At 52.4% G+C, this 15041-nt stretch overlaps 1 protein-coding gene across 1 annotated transcript; it reads right to left on the bottom strand.

Moving 5' to 3' along the window:
* Nucleotides 1-12545: 12545 nt before the first annotated feature.
* LOC126913582 (actin-like protein 9) lies at nucleotides 12546-14819 on the bottom strand. Its single transcript, XM_050715695.1, has 2 exons — nucleotides 14771-14819; nucleotides 12546-13843 (listed from the first exon to the last, which is right to left on the bottom strand). The coding sequence occupies exons 1-2, from the start codon at nucleotides 14817-14819 to the stop codon at nucleotides 12546-12548; spliced, it is 1347 nt and encodes a 448-aa protein (XP_050571652.1).
* Nucleotides 14820-15041: the final 222 nt, after the last annotated feature.

Raw genomic sequence — 15041 nt, 5'->3', positions numbered from 1 at the left:
CTCTGCTGTTCAGAGGACTGCCCTGTACTGCGACGTGTCACACTGTTCTCACTAGCATGTCAGGCTCTGCAGAATAAGGACAACTGTCAAGAGTATTTTTCTAGAAAATGCTTTTATAGCTAACACCAATAATGCAGCAACAATAAGACAGTGTAAAAGGACAAGAAATGCTATCTGACATGGGATGTAGAAATCCGTCATATTGGTTTGGAAAAGAGGTCCCTTGTTGGTGGAGAGGGACTGGGACTGCTGGGGCTGTTCAGCCTGGAGAAGAGGAGGCTCGGAGAGATCTTAGCAATGTCTGTCAATAGCTGAAGGGAGGGCACAAAGAAGATGGAGCCAGGTCTTTTCAGTGGTGCCCAGTGCCAGGACAAGAGGCAGTGAGCACAAACTGGAACACAGGAGGCTCTGTCTAAACATCAGGAGGCATTCCTGTACCGTACAGGTGACTGAGCAGTGGCTCAGGCAGCCTGGAGAGGTTGCAGAGTTTCTCTCCTTGGACAGTCCAATGAAGATGGTCCTGGGCAACCTGCTCTGGGTGGCTCTGCTTGAGCAGGAGTTGGACCAGAGGGACCCAGAGGTCCCTGTCAACCTCAACCATTCTGTGACTCTGTGATTCTATAATGTAAACTGTATGTAGGGTGATCTGGGCAGCAGAGGTGTATCAACAAGTTATGCCTAATAAAACTCTGTTTCCAGAAGTGATGTAAAGTGTATTGGCCTGTCTGTTGGGATTGTGTCTGTAATGAGACTTCCTCCTCGGGAGCAGCCAGCAGGATAGATGTATCCCTCGGAGGTAAGTCCTGCTCAGAAGGAGCACAGGTAGCTGTTAGGAAGGGCACGGATCAAACAGGCTGTGGGGCACATACCTTTCAGATCCCTCTTCCCTCTGCCCATAAATACCTTTTCTTTCTGTGTTTGGCCACGTGCTTGCAGCAGGGCCCACAGCTCTCCACCTTGTAGTCTTGCAGCTGCCGTGCTGCAGACGTGCTACTGGTGTGACACCCAGTGAGCATCACCGCAGCTGGCTGTCTGTCTCAAGCACCACGGTGCTCAGGTCAGTGCGAGGATCTGGCGGGTCTTCTCGCTTGTGGGTACCAAGGCCAAAGGTACCAAGGCTGGCTGCAGCACGAGGTGCACAGCGCTACTGTACCTGCTGGCACGAGGGGAAACCAGAATGTTGCAACAGCTCTTCAGGTGTGAAACTTGCCATGGTGATGCTTGTAAATTAAAAGAAACCACAAGTATGTCTGTTTCCTGTACTATCCCCCCGGTCCTCTCTTCCCCTTAGAATAGGTAGAGACAGCCCAGAGCAAGAAGGTGGCTTAGACGTTACTCGGCTGGAAGAAGTCGCCTCCCCTTACTCCTGCCTTTCCCAGCCACCACTGGATCAGAGCAGGGCTCTCCTCTGGCTCCAAGCACCCCAGGGACATTTTGGGATGTGGCAAGCTGGTTCCGTGGGTAGGGGCAGCAGCCCGGTGCCAGGGCTGGGTGCTACCAGAGGGGCCATGGCCCATGGGGACCTGCAGTGCCCTGGACCCGCTGCCTCTGGTCTAACCCCGCAGGTGCCGGAGGTGGGGAGCAGATGGGGCTCCACTTCGAATGGGGAGGCAACAAGCAATGCTTCCCACATGTGGCCAAGCCTGGAGCTGGGTGGAAGGTGGTGGGAGCTGCTGGGCGAGAGGGCAAGAAGGTGGCAGGAGTGGTAAGTTGCCAAATTGGGGTGAAGTGAGCCTGCCATAGCCCCACGCCTCATTTGTCTCACTCCTGCTTGCAGCACCTTCTCCACTGCTGCTTCCTCTCCAGAGTTTGCGTTTGGGGTATTCCCACTCCCTCCATTTCCCCTTTGCTGCCTTCTCCTAGAGAGCTTCCTGCTGGCACCTGAGGCCTTCTCTGTTGGCAACCCCATCCCCAAATATGATAATGTCTTCAAAGAAGAGCCTTTATTGTACTAATTGTTTCAGATCATGAAAGCTGCAGGGCTCACCTAGAAGGGGGCTGGCCTATTTCTGCTTCAGCTTAGAAGTTAATTCATTAACCAGGCTTTGTTCCATGGTAATTTCAGGTAGTTTTCAAGCTATTTAATTCCAGGTGTGAGTGTTATATTAGAAAGCAACTGTATGCATGTCCGAAGGGGGAGACAAGGGAAATATTTCAGGTTTTCTGAGGGCCAGGTGCACGGCAGGGGAAGGAGGCAGGGGCACTCCTCTGCTGCCCACCGGCTCTAGGCACTGGGGTTCACCCAGTTCAGTTCCACAGCAGCAGTTTTGGGTGCTGAGAAACTCTCTAAATCCAGAAGCTTTGCATATCCAACCTGAACACCACAGGGAGGTTTTACGGATAAAATTGGGCTCAGGCCCAAGTGGCAGGGAAGTAAAAGACAGTTTGCATGTCTTGTATGTTTTATTACATATACTGTCCATCCATGGTAAGAGATCCAAGCCCCATGAACTTGCCTGTATCCCTTCAAAAACATATTCTGTTTTTTTTATCTGCCTACCAGAACAGATGGGTCAGAGGCAAAAGATTCGTTCAGCAATGACTGGCATATAAGATCGTACCCTTGATTGAAGCCATGGTAAAACATAAACCAACACCAGAGATGTAATATCATTATTGACACTGGCAAATGCAGGCCTGTGCTCACCAGTACTCTTTGGTGATGCTTATTCTTATGGCAGAGGTGAAATTTGGAAATAAAGCAGAGCAGGAGACTTGAAGGCAGAAAGTGTTAAATCTGGCTCCGCAGTGCACCCTTTCACCATCCTCCAGCTTCCTCAGGCAGAGATGGTTTTTACTTCTAAAACCAAGGACCTGTAGTCTCCCTCACTGTGACGGCCACAGCTCCATGCACGAGGTGGTTCGCATCATTACCAAGTCCCACGTGCAGGCTGGAGGCTTTTTGAGACAGGAGCAGGGCCAAGGCCTGTGGCTGCTCCTTTGGCATGTGCCTCCATACCGGAGGCTGTCAGCATTGCCCTGTGTGTGGAGCCTGATTCCACGGTGCAGGCGGCCAGCATGGGCTGTGCCAGAGCCGCGATCACTGTCATTCGAAAGCACAACCAGCGAAGGAAGAAATGGTGTATAAATATCAGCCTTTTGTTTTGCATACAAGCTGGTGGTTACAGGACTTCCCCAGGAAATGAGAGCCTTCACTTCAAGTCCCTTTGCTGTCTGCAGGGATTCAAAGCTGTGGCCCTGGAGTGGGGAAAAGTGCCTGGGTGGCAGCGCAGCAGTGCAGGGACCATGCCTGGGGAGCACGGGGCATGAGGATAGGAGGGGAAAGGAAGAGGAGCAGGAGGCAGGGACGTGGCATCTCCCTGCTACAGATGGCACAGTGCAGCCTGGAGCCCTTCATGACACTTTTGCCTTCACAGCGCGATGCTCTTGTCAGCCAGGGACTTTCTGACTTCCAATGTCATTTTAAGGTGTATTTTAAAGCAGTGCTCTCCCCCTCAGCACACCTCTGCCCTTTACAGTCAGTAGACATTTTTCTCAAATCAAAACATATAACCATTTTGCTATAAAATTTTCGGGTGACAGCCTTGCTGATCATAATGGAAAGTGCTCAAAAGCCCCAAGAAGATTCTAGGAAATACAGCTTAGGTGTTAATGTAAGAGGCATCCTGCTTGCATCTGTTTTCTAGTCAACGTATTCAGTAAGTGGTTGAGAAAATGGGGGAAATAACGAAATGAGAAAAAGTTCTGGCATTATAAAGTTGGGCTGGAAAAGGCTAAAAATGGCTATGGTAAGTTGGGGAAGGTCTCACCACTCACAAACTGCTGAGGGGCAATTCAGTGATGATAAATATGAATTAACGCACAAAGTAAAAAGTCATGACATTAAATCACAGAGGATGAGTAATTGAAAAGCAGTAATAAGTGCTCCCCATCACCCCAGTGCCCCACTGAGCCCACACTTACGCTGCCATTTGCCATTCTGCTCCTGCCTGCAAGCAGATGCAGGGCAATGTCGGCGAGCAGTGACACAGAATGGCTTCGGCACGGAGCCTGGATTCTCCTGTCGTGAAGAGGTAATTGGGAGGGATGTGCTACAGGTGTCTAAATGCACACCATGGCAGTCCTGTGGAATTTGAACAGGGAAAAATCATTCACTGCTTTCTATAATGCAGAACAAACTGAAGGGAGTATTATATCATGCAGCACATGGTTAAACTGTGGAACTTGTTACCACAGGATGCTGTGGATGCCAGAAATATACACGAGGTCAAAAAGCAACAGGGTGGGCTGAGGGAGGACTGGTCCATCAGGAGCATGGGACGCAGGTGCTGCTGCCGCGCTGCGGGGCTGTGGTCTGGTCCAAGGGTTTCTGCAACCCTCTGTCTCTGGAAAGGGCGTTCCTCTGCTGCCAGACAGTGTACACGTTAAAAATCAGCAACAAATCTTGCATGTTTCATGCACCATTTTTCACACCTTCGCAGTGTTAGATGGAGAGATGAGTACAGAGTCTTCCCTTAAGAGCATGAGTTAATGATGACCTTTAGCTAAGGACCAAAACTGAATCATTACCGAGGTAGGAAAAGTTAGCAATGACTTCTGGAAACAAGTGCTGCACCCAGAATACGCCACTGTCTGGCACACTGTATAGCTCTGGGTGTACCTGTAAGGACAATGCTATTTCAAAAATCTACTTTTAATTTCATCATGTCTATATTTCCATTCTTATAAAATAATCAGAAGGAAAAATTCTAAACCATACAAAACTACCGGTATTTTATCATCTGCAAAATGAGTTGCTGCCCGCATTGCATCGTATTCCCTGCTCACCTAGGGGAACAGACACTGCCATGAGCAGCTCATGCTCAGACATAAACTGAATCCCCCATCCAACAGGAGTCTTCTGACTTAATCCCATGTCAGTTGTAGAAGGTCATTTCTAGATAAGAGGGTGGGTCTTTATATGAGAAAGAAAGTAATGGCCAGGTTTCTGGTTGGTGTCTCCACCATCTGAAAGGCCAGGTGACCTTGGCAGTGCCAGTAGCTCCAGGTGCAGCTTATTTGCAACCTCTGAGGCTTGCAGGGGGCTCAGTGTGTTTATAAGTGCTGGTCAGGACCTAATATTGCTTCTCTGCCTTCATAGTGATGCTCTTGTCCTTGTGGTGAGTTGCTTGTGCTAGAGACTGGGCTTAGAGCTGGGTTTTATTGTTTCCTATACAGAGAGATTGTGGAGGGCTAGACTGAGTGACCACAGGCAGCAAGAGCGCTTCTGTCCCTTATCTCTTGCTGGCCTTATCAGCCATGCAAGAGCTGCTCCTCACACAATCTGTGGGCTGGGCTCTGAGCTGTCTGGATTGCAGCCCTCTTTCTTCTCTGCTGAAAAACCTACTCCAGATAAAAGCTGTCCTTATGCTTATATCCAGGTGTCTTCTGTACAAGCTCTCCTACACTGCTCTGTCTCAGCCCCTGACCATGCTCCTCCCAGTTCAGGTCCTCCCTGTCAGGCTCCCTCCCAGTCAGGGTCCTCCCTGACCATCTGTCCTCCCAGTTGTGTAAACTGGTCCCAGTTCTCTTCCTAGCTTTGTCATCATGCTGCTGTTTGGATACCATCTGTGAAAACCTGGAAAGGGATTTTGAAAGGCCGAGTCAAACAGGAAGAGGCTGCTTATGGAATACCACCAGGAAAACATGCAGGCTTTCCATGGCCACCTGCAGCTCTTCCAGTAGGAACAGGCAGAACCTGGTGGTCAGAGCCTCTGTAACAATTCAGTGCTCAGCAAGTCAGACAGCACAATGCCTCTGTGTCTGTGACCTTGGGCATCCAGGGTAAGTCCTCTGGTAGAAACCTGCATGACCATGGGCTTCTTGGCCTGATTTATCCTATGGGGGTTTGGGGATGATCAACTTCAAAGTGTCTGTGAGGTCCTTGCACAGCAGGGACAGGCTGAAATTCAGCTGGAGAAATGGCCTTGAGGTACCCCAGGCATCACCCAGGGCAGTTTTCAGCCAACAGAGCTTCACCCTGTGGCTTGCAAAAGGACAAAGCAATTATGTGATTCAGCTCCCTTTTAATGCAGAACACTTCAGGAGCTGCTGTGTAGCTTCCTAATGCCACCAAATGTCCTTGTTTATGTGCAGTAGGGCTCAGTCGTGTGCTAAGATGAAGTGATTATTAAAGAGGTATCTTGGGTGCGTGGGAGTCTGTATTTATGTAGCTGCCTTCCAGTTTCTATCTTTCTCTTATCAGATACGCAGTCTTTCAAATTCGTGATCAACTATGCAGAAAAAAAAAAAAAAGAAAAAAGAAAGCATAACCCATACATTACCCTGTAAATATAATGTAATAAATGCAACTGAAGAAGTGTGAATACACTAAGCTATTCATCTTTAGGCTGGCTTTCTGATATCAGTTCTTACGAAGACCACAATCTTTCACTTCTCGCACGTAGCTTTACTCATACTTGATAAGTGTGCTAACACATCAGAGGGAACCGGGGAGGTTTGACAACTCCTCGACCTCAAAGAAACAAACTACTCAAACAGCAACGCTCTACGATGAATAAAACTTGACTGACTCTACTTTTCTTTTCCTTTATTTTAGACATTAAAAGTCTTTGCAGTTATGCTGTGTTAGGGCTAGGTGTCGATAAAATAGCTGTTAACCCAGGACTGTGCTCAAACTCAAGCTTAGCCCCCAAATCCCTAGGGAGAAGCAGATTGGGCTCCTGGCCCTCGCTGTGCTCCCAGTGCCTCCGGTTTTCCCTGGCCTCTGCACAGGGAGGCTGTGGCCAAGCAGGCACTGAGCTCCACTGCCCGGAGCAGCCCCTGTCCTGTCGTCTCTGCGTCCACTTCATTTTGCCCAAAAAGCTTTGCTTAGTGATGGTTGCATCGATCAGCTTGGACTAAAGCATGAATCCAACCTTCACAGAACCTCCTGAAATGTTGTTTTTCTGGGTAAAATCTCTCCAGAACTCAAGTTTCGGTGTGTTAAGTTGAACCTGGAAGCTGCCTGCTATTTCTGCGCTGCTGTTTTGTCTCTCTTTGCACAGACCCAGAGATCCGGGGCTGGCTTTGCACTGGCGCCTGCAGGGAACAACACCCGCTGCCACATCTGGCACACAGCTGGAGTAGTTCTGCCTGTGTGGTGACAACACCAGACACGCCAGTTCTACTGTGGCCCAGCAGCTCTCCGCTGCATCTGGCCGTGTTGTCTGACTGCAGCACTGTCTTTTGCATCCGAGACAAGAGGAGAATGCTGCCCAGGCTGAGGAGGAGCCCCACAAAGTTTAACACCTGCGTTTGGTTTCCACATCTGTAACCCCGATTGTTTAGTGGTGATGCGCAAAGTGCGGAAGTGGTTACATCGGCTGCTGGAGGTCACTCCTATGAAATGGATCAGAAGAAAAAAATTGGGGTGGAAAAGCTTTTATTAATTCCACCCAATTTCCTACGCCAGACGGTGCCGACGCAGCAATCCAGATGTGGCCTCTTGGTCATCCCCAGCTCAAGATGTGGCCAGCCCCCAGGACAGTGTCTGGGTGTGATCAGGCCCTCACCGCTGTGCTCAGCAATGTCAATGCTTTTCCTTCCGATTTTCCATGTGCACTGTTTTCCATCTGCGGGGACGTCGCAGCCGGGCTGTGCCACAGGGCCACATCACCGACCCCCTCTGTGCTGCCTCTGCTGCCCTCGTGCTCTGGCTAAAGGACAGGGAAATCCCTCTGAGCCTTTCCCCTGTGGATCAGCCATTAGAAAATTATTTCTTCCTCCCTTGCACATGAAAGATGTGTGACATGATAAGTTTTAATTTTGTTAGCAATTCCCCTCTCCAAAATGGCACAGGCTTAAATTTGGCATTGCATGTGTTTGCTTCTTGTTTCTTTAACCAAGACAAAAGGGATGCATCTTTTTACTACATTTTCTTTGACAAGAAGTTGTTTTGTTTCTGGGGGAAAAATAACCTCTGCTGGGCCCAGCTGGCCAGCCAGGAGCTGACTAGGATGGGTTTGTTGATTCCCTATTTGCTGCTGCACCTGCCTTTGCTAATTTCTCCTTGGACCAACCTGGGATATGTCTGTGGGCAATGAGAAACCTCTCCCCTGGCTGCATGGATGCACTGGTTAAACAAAATCAGAACGTTTTGATATAACCCAGGCAATATGCCTCATTGTCTCAGCATTTTTTCCAACTGGTGTAAGTGTAGTCTTCCTGAATTGCTTGGCATTTGTAGGAGGGGGAATGAAAAAAGCTTGGAAATGAAGGGAAAATGGAACAGCAATACCCAAAATTCAGAAGGGAATAGGAGATGCTGTCAAATCTTATTTTATGCCTTGAAAAAAAGGAATAAAAGTCCTATTTGATTAACACCACCATGGAATTTAAGCATGATCCACCCTGCGGCTTATGCCCAGGCTGCGAAGGAAGCAGGACGAGCTGTGCCCCGAAATTCTGAACAACCACGCAGTAGTAGAAAAGCAGCTACTGAGACCCAGGTGGCCATGCAATTTTTAGGATGCAACATGACTGATTGTGTGTGCAGCATAGCCACAGGAAAAATCCCCCCAGTTTGAAGCTCCGCAGCCCATAACAGTAGCAGTCATTAGTTGCTAGTAGTGTCTGCCCCTACCAAACTGGGCAGAATTTGTGAGATTTCATGGAAAGTCCATCACTCATCTCAGTGCTTGGAGGATGCTGTCAATGCTTCAGGGGTGCAGGGGACGATTGGTGTGGTGGCACTGCAGGGACAGGATGTGGGACGCAGCCAGTGCCCATGTCTCACACACTGGGCCTTGCTGTTTTGCCATCACTACAAAAGCAAAAGAAACTGAGCTGGATTTGGGGTGAAAATATTATTGCTTTGTCCTCTTGGAGGCTATGAAATGCATTAAATCCGCTGGTGGGTGGTGGGCAAGTCCCTCCCTGCCCTAAGTGACTGCAGTACAGCTCAGCCTGCCGCTGGATTGCTGCGGCCTGGGGAAAGGGTGCGCACAGACGCACTCGTGTCCTCTGACTTCAATATACCAGTCAGTGCAGATGAAGGACGAAGACATGATTCGGAGGATGTTAAAGCCAGCTGCAGCACAAGGCGCTCCTTCTGCCAACCGATGAGCCTCCGAAGCTCTGGGTTGCATTTTCCCACCTGCGCTGGCTGCTCTCGTGCAAGGATCCTGTGTCACCGCTTGAACTCTTGTTGCGCTCACCCAGCATCTGGGGAAAACCTCCCCGAGCAGAGAGGCAGCCCTGCAGGCGAGTCACGGGGAGGTTTTTCTGCTTGGAAATGTTCCCCCCAAGCCAGTGGCTGCAGGGGGGCTGGGGACGCTCCTGGAGCATCTTGATGTGGCAGCAGTCAGCAGCAGGGGCTCTTGCTGGGGAAAGGCAACTTGTTGCAGGTGGTGGCAGCAGGCAGAGGAGAAAACATACGAGTGAAAGGGAAGGGAGCGGAAAGGCTGCGTGTAAAGGTTAACGCTTGTCCCTGGCAGAGATGAGCAAATGTCGGAGCTCTTAAATAACACTTGCTGACAAGGTTGTCTTGCAGCTATTTCTTTTTCTCTAAAAGACAAATAATTTCCTTTTTTTTTTTTTTTCTTTTTTTTTTCCATTTTACTTGTAAAGCAGGGAGTCTGATGAACATCCTTTTGAGATTTCAGGTCATCACCATCTTCCCAGTGTGGTAGCATTAGTTCACACCTCCCACACTCATTGCGTTTCCTTAATACAGCAAGAAAAACCTAGGCAAGGCATCAGAATGAGATTACGGCAGAAAAATACTTTCCACTAAGTTACCGCAACATTTTGACTAACCTCAAAATCTTACCATCTTGCTCCTCCTGGTCCCTCACCTCTCCAGGATGTATGGCCGAGGGAGTTTCGCATCCTGCTCAAAGGTGCGTGGCGAGCCACGGGGCTTTGACAGCGAGTGCGGGGCTGCCCTGAACCCGTGATGTGCCGGAGGGTGGCTTGCCAGCTGTGGATTCGCTGTAGGTCACTAAACAAGAGGTAACTTGGGGGCTGCTGCCAGCTGCGAGCCACCACTCCCTTCAGCATAGAGAACACGCATCCGATGCTAGCCCGGCCACAGGTGGGTGATGCCCCGTGCTGTCCCCCGAATTCACTGCTGGTTTTGTGAAGTGGTTCCGTGGCCAGGCGGGGGCCTCTGGGTGCACCAGCAGACAGGGGGCTGGGACTCCAGCACTGGCGCAGAAACAGGAGGGGGGATTTGCCAGGCAAAAAGTACAAGCACGCCAGGCATGTACCATGGCAGTACCTGCTCAGAGCTCACTGCAAAGCTAGCCAAAGTCAAAATTGGAGTCCTGTCCCTCTTTTAAGCCTTTAGCAGAAAAAGGCATAGTCTGAAAGCCAGAAGTTTGGCATTTCAGCTGACACCTGGGATGCGCAGTAACGCCCCTGGGCTGTGCCTGGTCACCCCACTCAGCTCACAGGGACCAAATTTGCAGTGCTCCATCCCACAGCACATGGGACCATGGTTTGCAGCTGCACCGGGTACTACAGAATGCCGGCAGCTCGACCTCGTGGGTGCAGCCCCATTCTGCAGCGCATCCCTGCGGAGGCAGTGGCTGGCGGGGCCGGGAGTGCCGCTGTCAGCGCGCAGGAGCTGCTTGCTCCTCCCAGGCAGCCAGCATCTGCGGCCTGGGTTTCTAGTGAGATTAAAAACTTGTTTTCTCCGGAAAGTTTCAGGGGAAATGAAGTAGCTAGTTTGAGTCAACATGAGAGCCAGACACTCTTTGCTTGTCAGAGAGCCGTGGGAAAGTGTCCTGCAACATGCCTCCTGCAGCATCCCCCATGTCTCTGCAGCATCCTTCTGGCACCCCTCCTGCTTCCATGCAGCATCCCTCTGGCACCCCTCCTGCTTCCATGCAGCATCCCCCCTGTGGTATCCCTTTGACCTCCCTGCAGCATCCCTGTGGCCTCCCTCCTGCTCCTTCCCTCATCCCTGCAGCATCCCTCCTGCATTATTGCAGCACTCCCGTAACATCCCTCCTGCAGCCTCCCACATCCCTCTCACCCTATCCCGTGGCCCAATGCAGACCCCAGGCAGCCCCAAAAGCAGCACTGTAATGATGAGATCAGGTTGGGTCTGTCCCTGGGGCACAATAAAACTGCCACCAGCTGAAAAGCTGGCACCAAATCCTACAACAGCTTCCATAGTTCAGGGGGAGTTTCATGACATTTTGGTAAATTTGGCATGATTTCTCTTGGGGGCCATCTGAAGGAGGACGTGGTGCTGAGCTTAACATGGTTGGTGATATTTTCCGTGGCTCCTGCTCCTCTCTGCAGTGTTGGTGTTCACAGGTGGCAGCTACGGGGTGGGACGATGCTGCTGTAGCCCATGCATGCTTGTGGAACTGGAAAGGGGGCAGACAACTCTGCTCTGTTAAAAGGAAATTAAATTTACCACATTGCCATTCATGGGCACTGATTAAACACGCTGCAGTACCTTAACTCTGCCCACCAGAGTGCAGTAAATAAGGGGTCCTCATGGCACAGAGACATCTCGGGGCTGAAAGAAGGATGAGGGCTGAAGCGGGTGACAGGATGTGGGCACAGGTCCCCCATGTCCCGCAGCAGACAGGGAGCTCTCACCCTTGCAGCTGTGGGGAGCTCAGCATCTCCCACCCCTGAGCAGTTCCTGGGGCAGCTCCCGGCTCCCAGCTGGTGGCAATGGAGCCCTGAGGGCTGGGAGGGCAGCAGGGCATCTGTGACTGCAGGTTGTAACCCTCCGCCTACAAAACCCAATGGGAGGGGATGGGGGTCTCCCCTCAGGAGAGGGCACAGAGGGCACAGGAATCCAGCTCCCTCCCTCCCCATCCAGCAGCACCTGACGGTCCCTTTCCCAGCTGCCTGGTCCAAGTAGGAAAACCCTTCAGGTGTCTGGAGGGGAGGGGGTTCATGGTGCCGTGGGTTTTGGCTTTGCTTTTTCTCCACAGGCTTGATTTGTGCTGTGTCAGGCTGCTCTGAGAGCCTGTTTTTTGCACGAATATAGGTGTTCATGGCCAGCTTTCTGCTGTTGAAGTGATCACAAAGGCTGGATGCACTGTGGGGTTGCATGGGGAGCAGAAGACCTTTACTGGGTGCAGGGACTGCAGCCCCAAGGGAGCAGCTCTTGTGCAAACCACAGCGTGAAGCTCTGGGAGCAGAGGATCCTGAGCTGCTGTGGGATGCCCCCGGACCCATCCATCCCTGCTGGGGGTGGCAATGACACCTTGGTGCTGCACAAGGAGTCAGTGTCCGGCAAGTTGTGGGGACGAGGATGGAGGAGTGAGGCAGCAGGTATGGATGGGGATGAGGGACCAGGTGGCTCAGGGCAGGTTTGGTGCCACCTCCGAGCCTTGTCCCCTGCTGGCCTTGGGGCTCCTTCTTTCTCCATGGTGGGTGATGTGTACACGGGGAGCACTGCTGCCTCATCCCCATGTCTGGAATTTACCAAATCCCCTCAGCTGGTTACTCTGCAAGGCTGGGGAGATGATGGTTCTTAATAGAATAAAATATTTTATTACTGTTTCCTGCTGCATGGCCTGTAGCAGTGAGAAAATCAAGCAAATGCTCATTGCCCGGCGTGGGGCATTGCCTCAGAAGCACTTCTGGTGGACGATGCATGGCCCCTCTTCGTAGTACTCGTCCCTGCGGATCCAGCACGACTGGAAGTTCGTGAGGGAGGCAAGGACAGAGCCCCCCATCCAGGCTGCGTGCCTCCGTCCCGGCACAGCCACCACCTCCACCTCAGTGCCGGGGGGTAGGCACTGAGCCAGCTCACTGCCAAGCCTCCTCGGCAGCCCCTCAAACAGCGAGGACCCTCCACACAGGAGGATGTTTCTGTGCATCACTGACCTGATGTCCTCCGGAAGCAGGTCGAGGCTTCTCTGGGCCATCTCGTGGATGCCCATGTAGGAATCCCCCCAAGTCGGTAGGGGGTTGAAGAGCACCTCTGGGCACTGAAACCTCTCCTTGCCGAGGCTGATGGTCTGGCCATCGGGCAGGGTAAAATCCAGAGTGCAGCTGGTGGGTGGGAGGAGGCACTCATTACCGGGGTCGAAAGCGACATAGCAGCATGTATGCTTGACGTCTTCCACCACGGGGGACATCCAATCGCCAAGAGTGTGCTCCATGTCCCCCAGAAGCATTGTCAGGTACCAGGTGAGGCATGACCCTGCCACGTCCGTCCTCTTGGTGGCATAAGCCAAGCAGTTCCCATCGTGGACTGGCACAGCGTGGGCGACGACGTGGCCGATGTCCACCACCAAGGCGCTGGTTCTGCCATGGGCATAGGTGGAAAGGATGGGCTGAGGGGCCATGAAGATGCCAGGGGAGCCCAGTGACTCAAAGGCCACCTCTGCCACGTTTTCCCGTCCACGGGTGGGGCTGAGTGGGGGCTCCGTGATGAGCAGCGCGTGCTCCTCAGGGGGCACCCCAAGCTTGTGCTCGAACATGTGCTGCCACAGGGTTTCAGCTGCCTCCCAGTTGATGATGATGCCATTCTGCATCACCTCAATGATTTCAGTGTCTGGGTAAAGCAAGGCTTCCTCCCCAGTAAAAGCCTCAGATCTGGTTTCTTCCAGGCCCTCGGACCACACCGTGGTGTGGCTCACCAGGGTGCTGATTTCGGCACTGGGTGTCTGATGTCCAGAAAATCCTGCTCTGCAGCTCCTTGTGCCCATATCGATCACGACTGGTCCTTTTCTCAGCCCCAGGTCCTCACTCAAGAAGGAGCTGATGGTGGTGGAAGAGAAGCTGCTTACAGACCTCAGCCCCAGCTCATCCTGGTGGCATTCATGCAGGGAAGATATTGGGGAGCAAGTCCCTGTCCCCAGAGAGTCCTCATCCTGGGAAGATCCCATCCCACCTGCCTGTGGCCTCCTGCACAGCCCTCCTTGGGAAAGGGAGCTTGGCTTCCCACTGAGCAGGCTTGGGCAGAATACCCAACAATTTGTGATGTTGCAGAGGGAACTGTGACATCAGCCAGGGCTGAGGTGGTGTCAGCGCATGCCCCGGGTGTCCATGTCCCAGGCTCCCTCCCGGCCTCCTGTCTGCCCCAAAACAGGCAGAGTTCTGCCCTTCTGGGGGGTCCTGAGCAAACGTCACACCTCCCTGCCCCCCTTTATAAGCAGGATCAAGCTGTGCGCTCTTGGCTGGTGAAGCCCTCCTGGCTGCGCGGTGGGTGCTGCACGTTCCCTGGGGAAATGCTGCCATCCTCAAACACTGCAGGGCTGGGAGTGGCTGCCGCTGCTTGGTCTGGCACCCTCTGAATAATGGATTAGCAACGGATGCAGGAGCATCACTACAGACGTAGAAATGCCCGTGGGAGTGGGACGGTGGCGTTTGCATTGTGACACACTGGGCTCCGCGCTCAGTCTTGGGTGAAAGCGTGCTCCTGCTGCTGGGGTGCAGGCTCTGGGCTGCAGCGAGGCTCCCAGCCCCGCGGAGATTCACTGGAGAGCAGAGAGGCCCCTTCAGCCCCACGGCTGGGCAGTCATTGCCTCTGTGTCCCAAGCAGAACGTCAGTAACGCCACACGCGATGCCCAGTGGTGTTGGCTGCTTTTTGGCAAGAGTGTGGAGGAAAAGTGAGCGCGACACCCAGCCTTGTCTGATGCCAGCTGTCATGTCCTGGGGGTGGGTTGTGGTCTGTTGCTGGGCTCGCTTTGCTGTTTCTTCTAGTGCTGCTTGGCTAGAAGCCAGCACCTGGGGGATCCTTCATGGCACAGTGTGCCTCGAGCAGCTCCTTTGTGGTTATACGCACCCAAGAAAAACAGCCTCTTGCTTCCTGCAGGGCTCATCACCCTGCTTAATGCTCCCCACCGGACGCCAGCGGGCGCTTGCTGCTGCTGCTGAGGCTGGGCGCTACCATGACCATTTGAGGAGGTAACACCGTGCGATCCAGTGGCACCGCCGTGCCATGCAGCTGCTCTCCGGCTGTTGGCGGACACTGTTGGCGGGATCCAGCTCACTTTTGCACCACGGAGGCTGCAGTAGGCTGGGCATGCACATGAGAGCTGGTGGAATGTTGCGTTGCCTTGATGCTGCTGCATTGGGCTGAGACATGTCACCTGAAGGCAAATGTGAGGACAGA

Source organism: Cygnus atratus, chromosome 26, assembly GCF_013377495.2.
Source record: "Cygnus atratus isolate AKBS03 ecotype Queensland, Australia chromosome 26, CAtr_DNAZoo_HiC_assembly, whole genome shotgun sequence".
Taxonomy (NCBI): Eukaryota; Metazoa; Chordata; class Aves; order Anseriformes; family Anatidae; genus Cygnus; species Cygnus atratus.
This window is presented reverse-complemented; position numbering and strand designations above follow the sequence as displayed.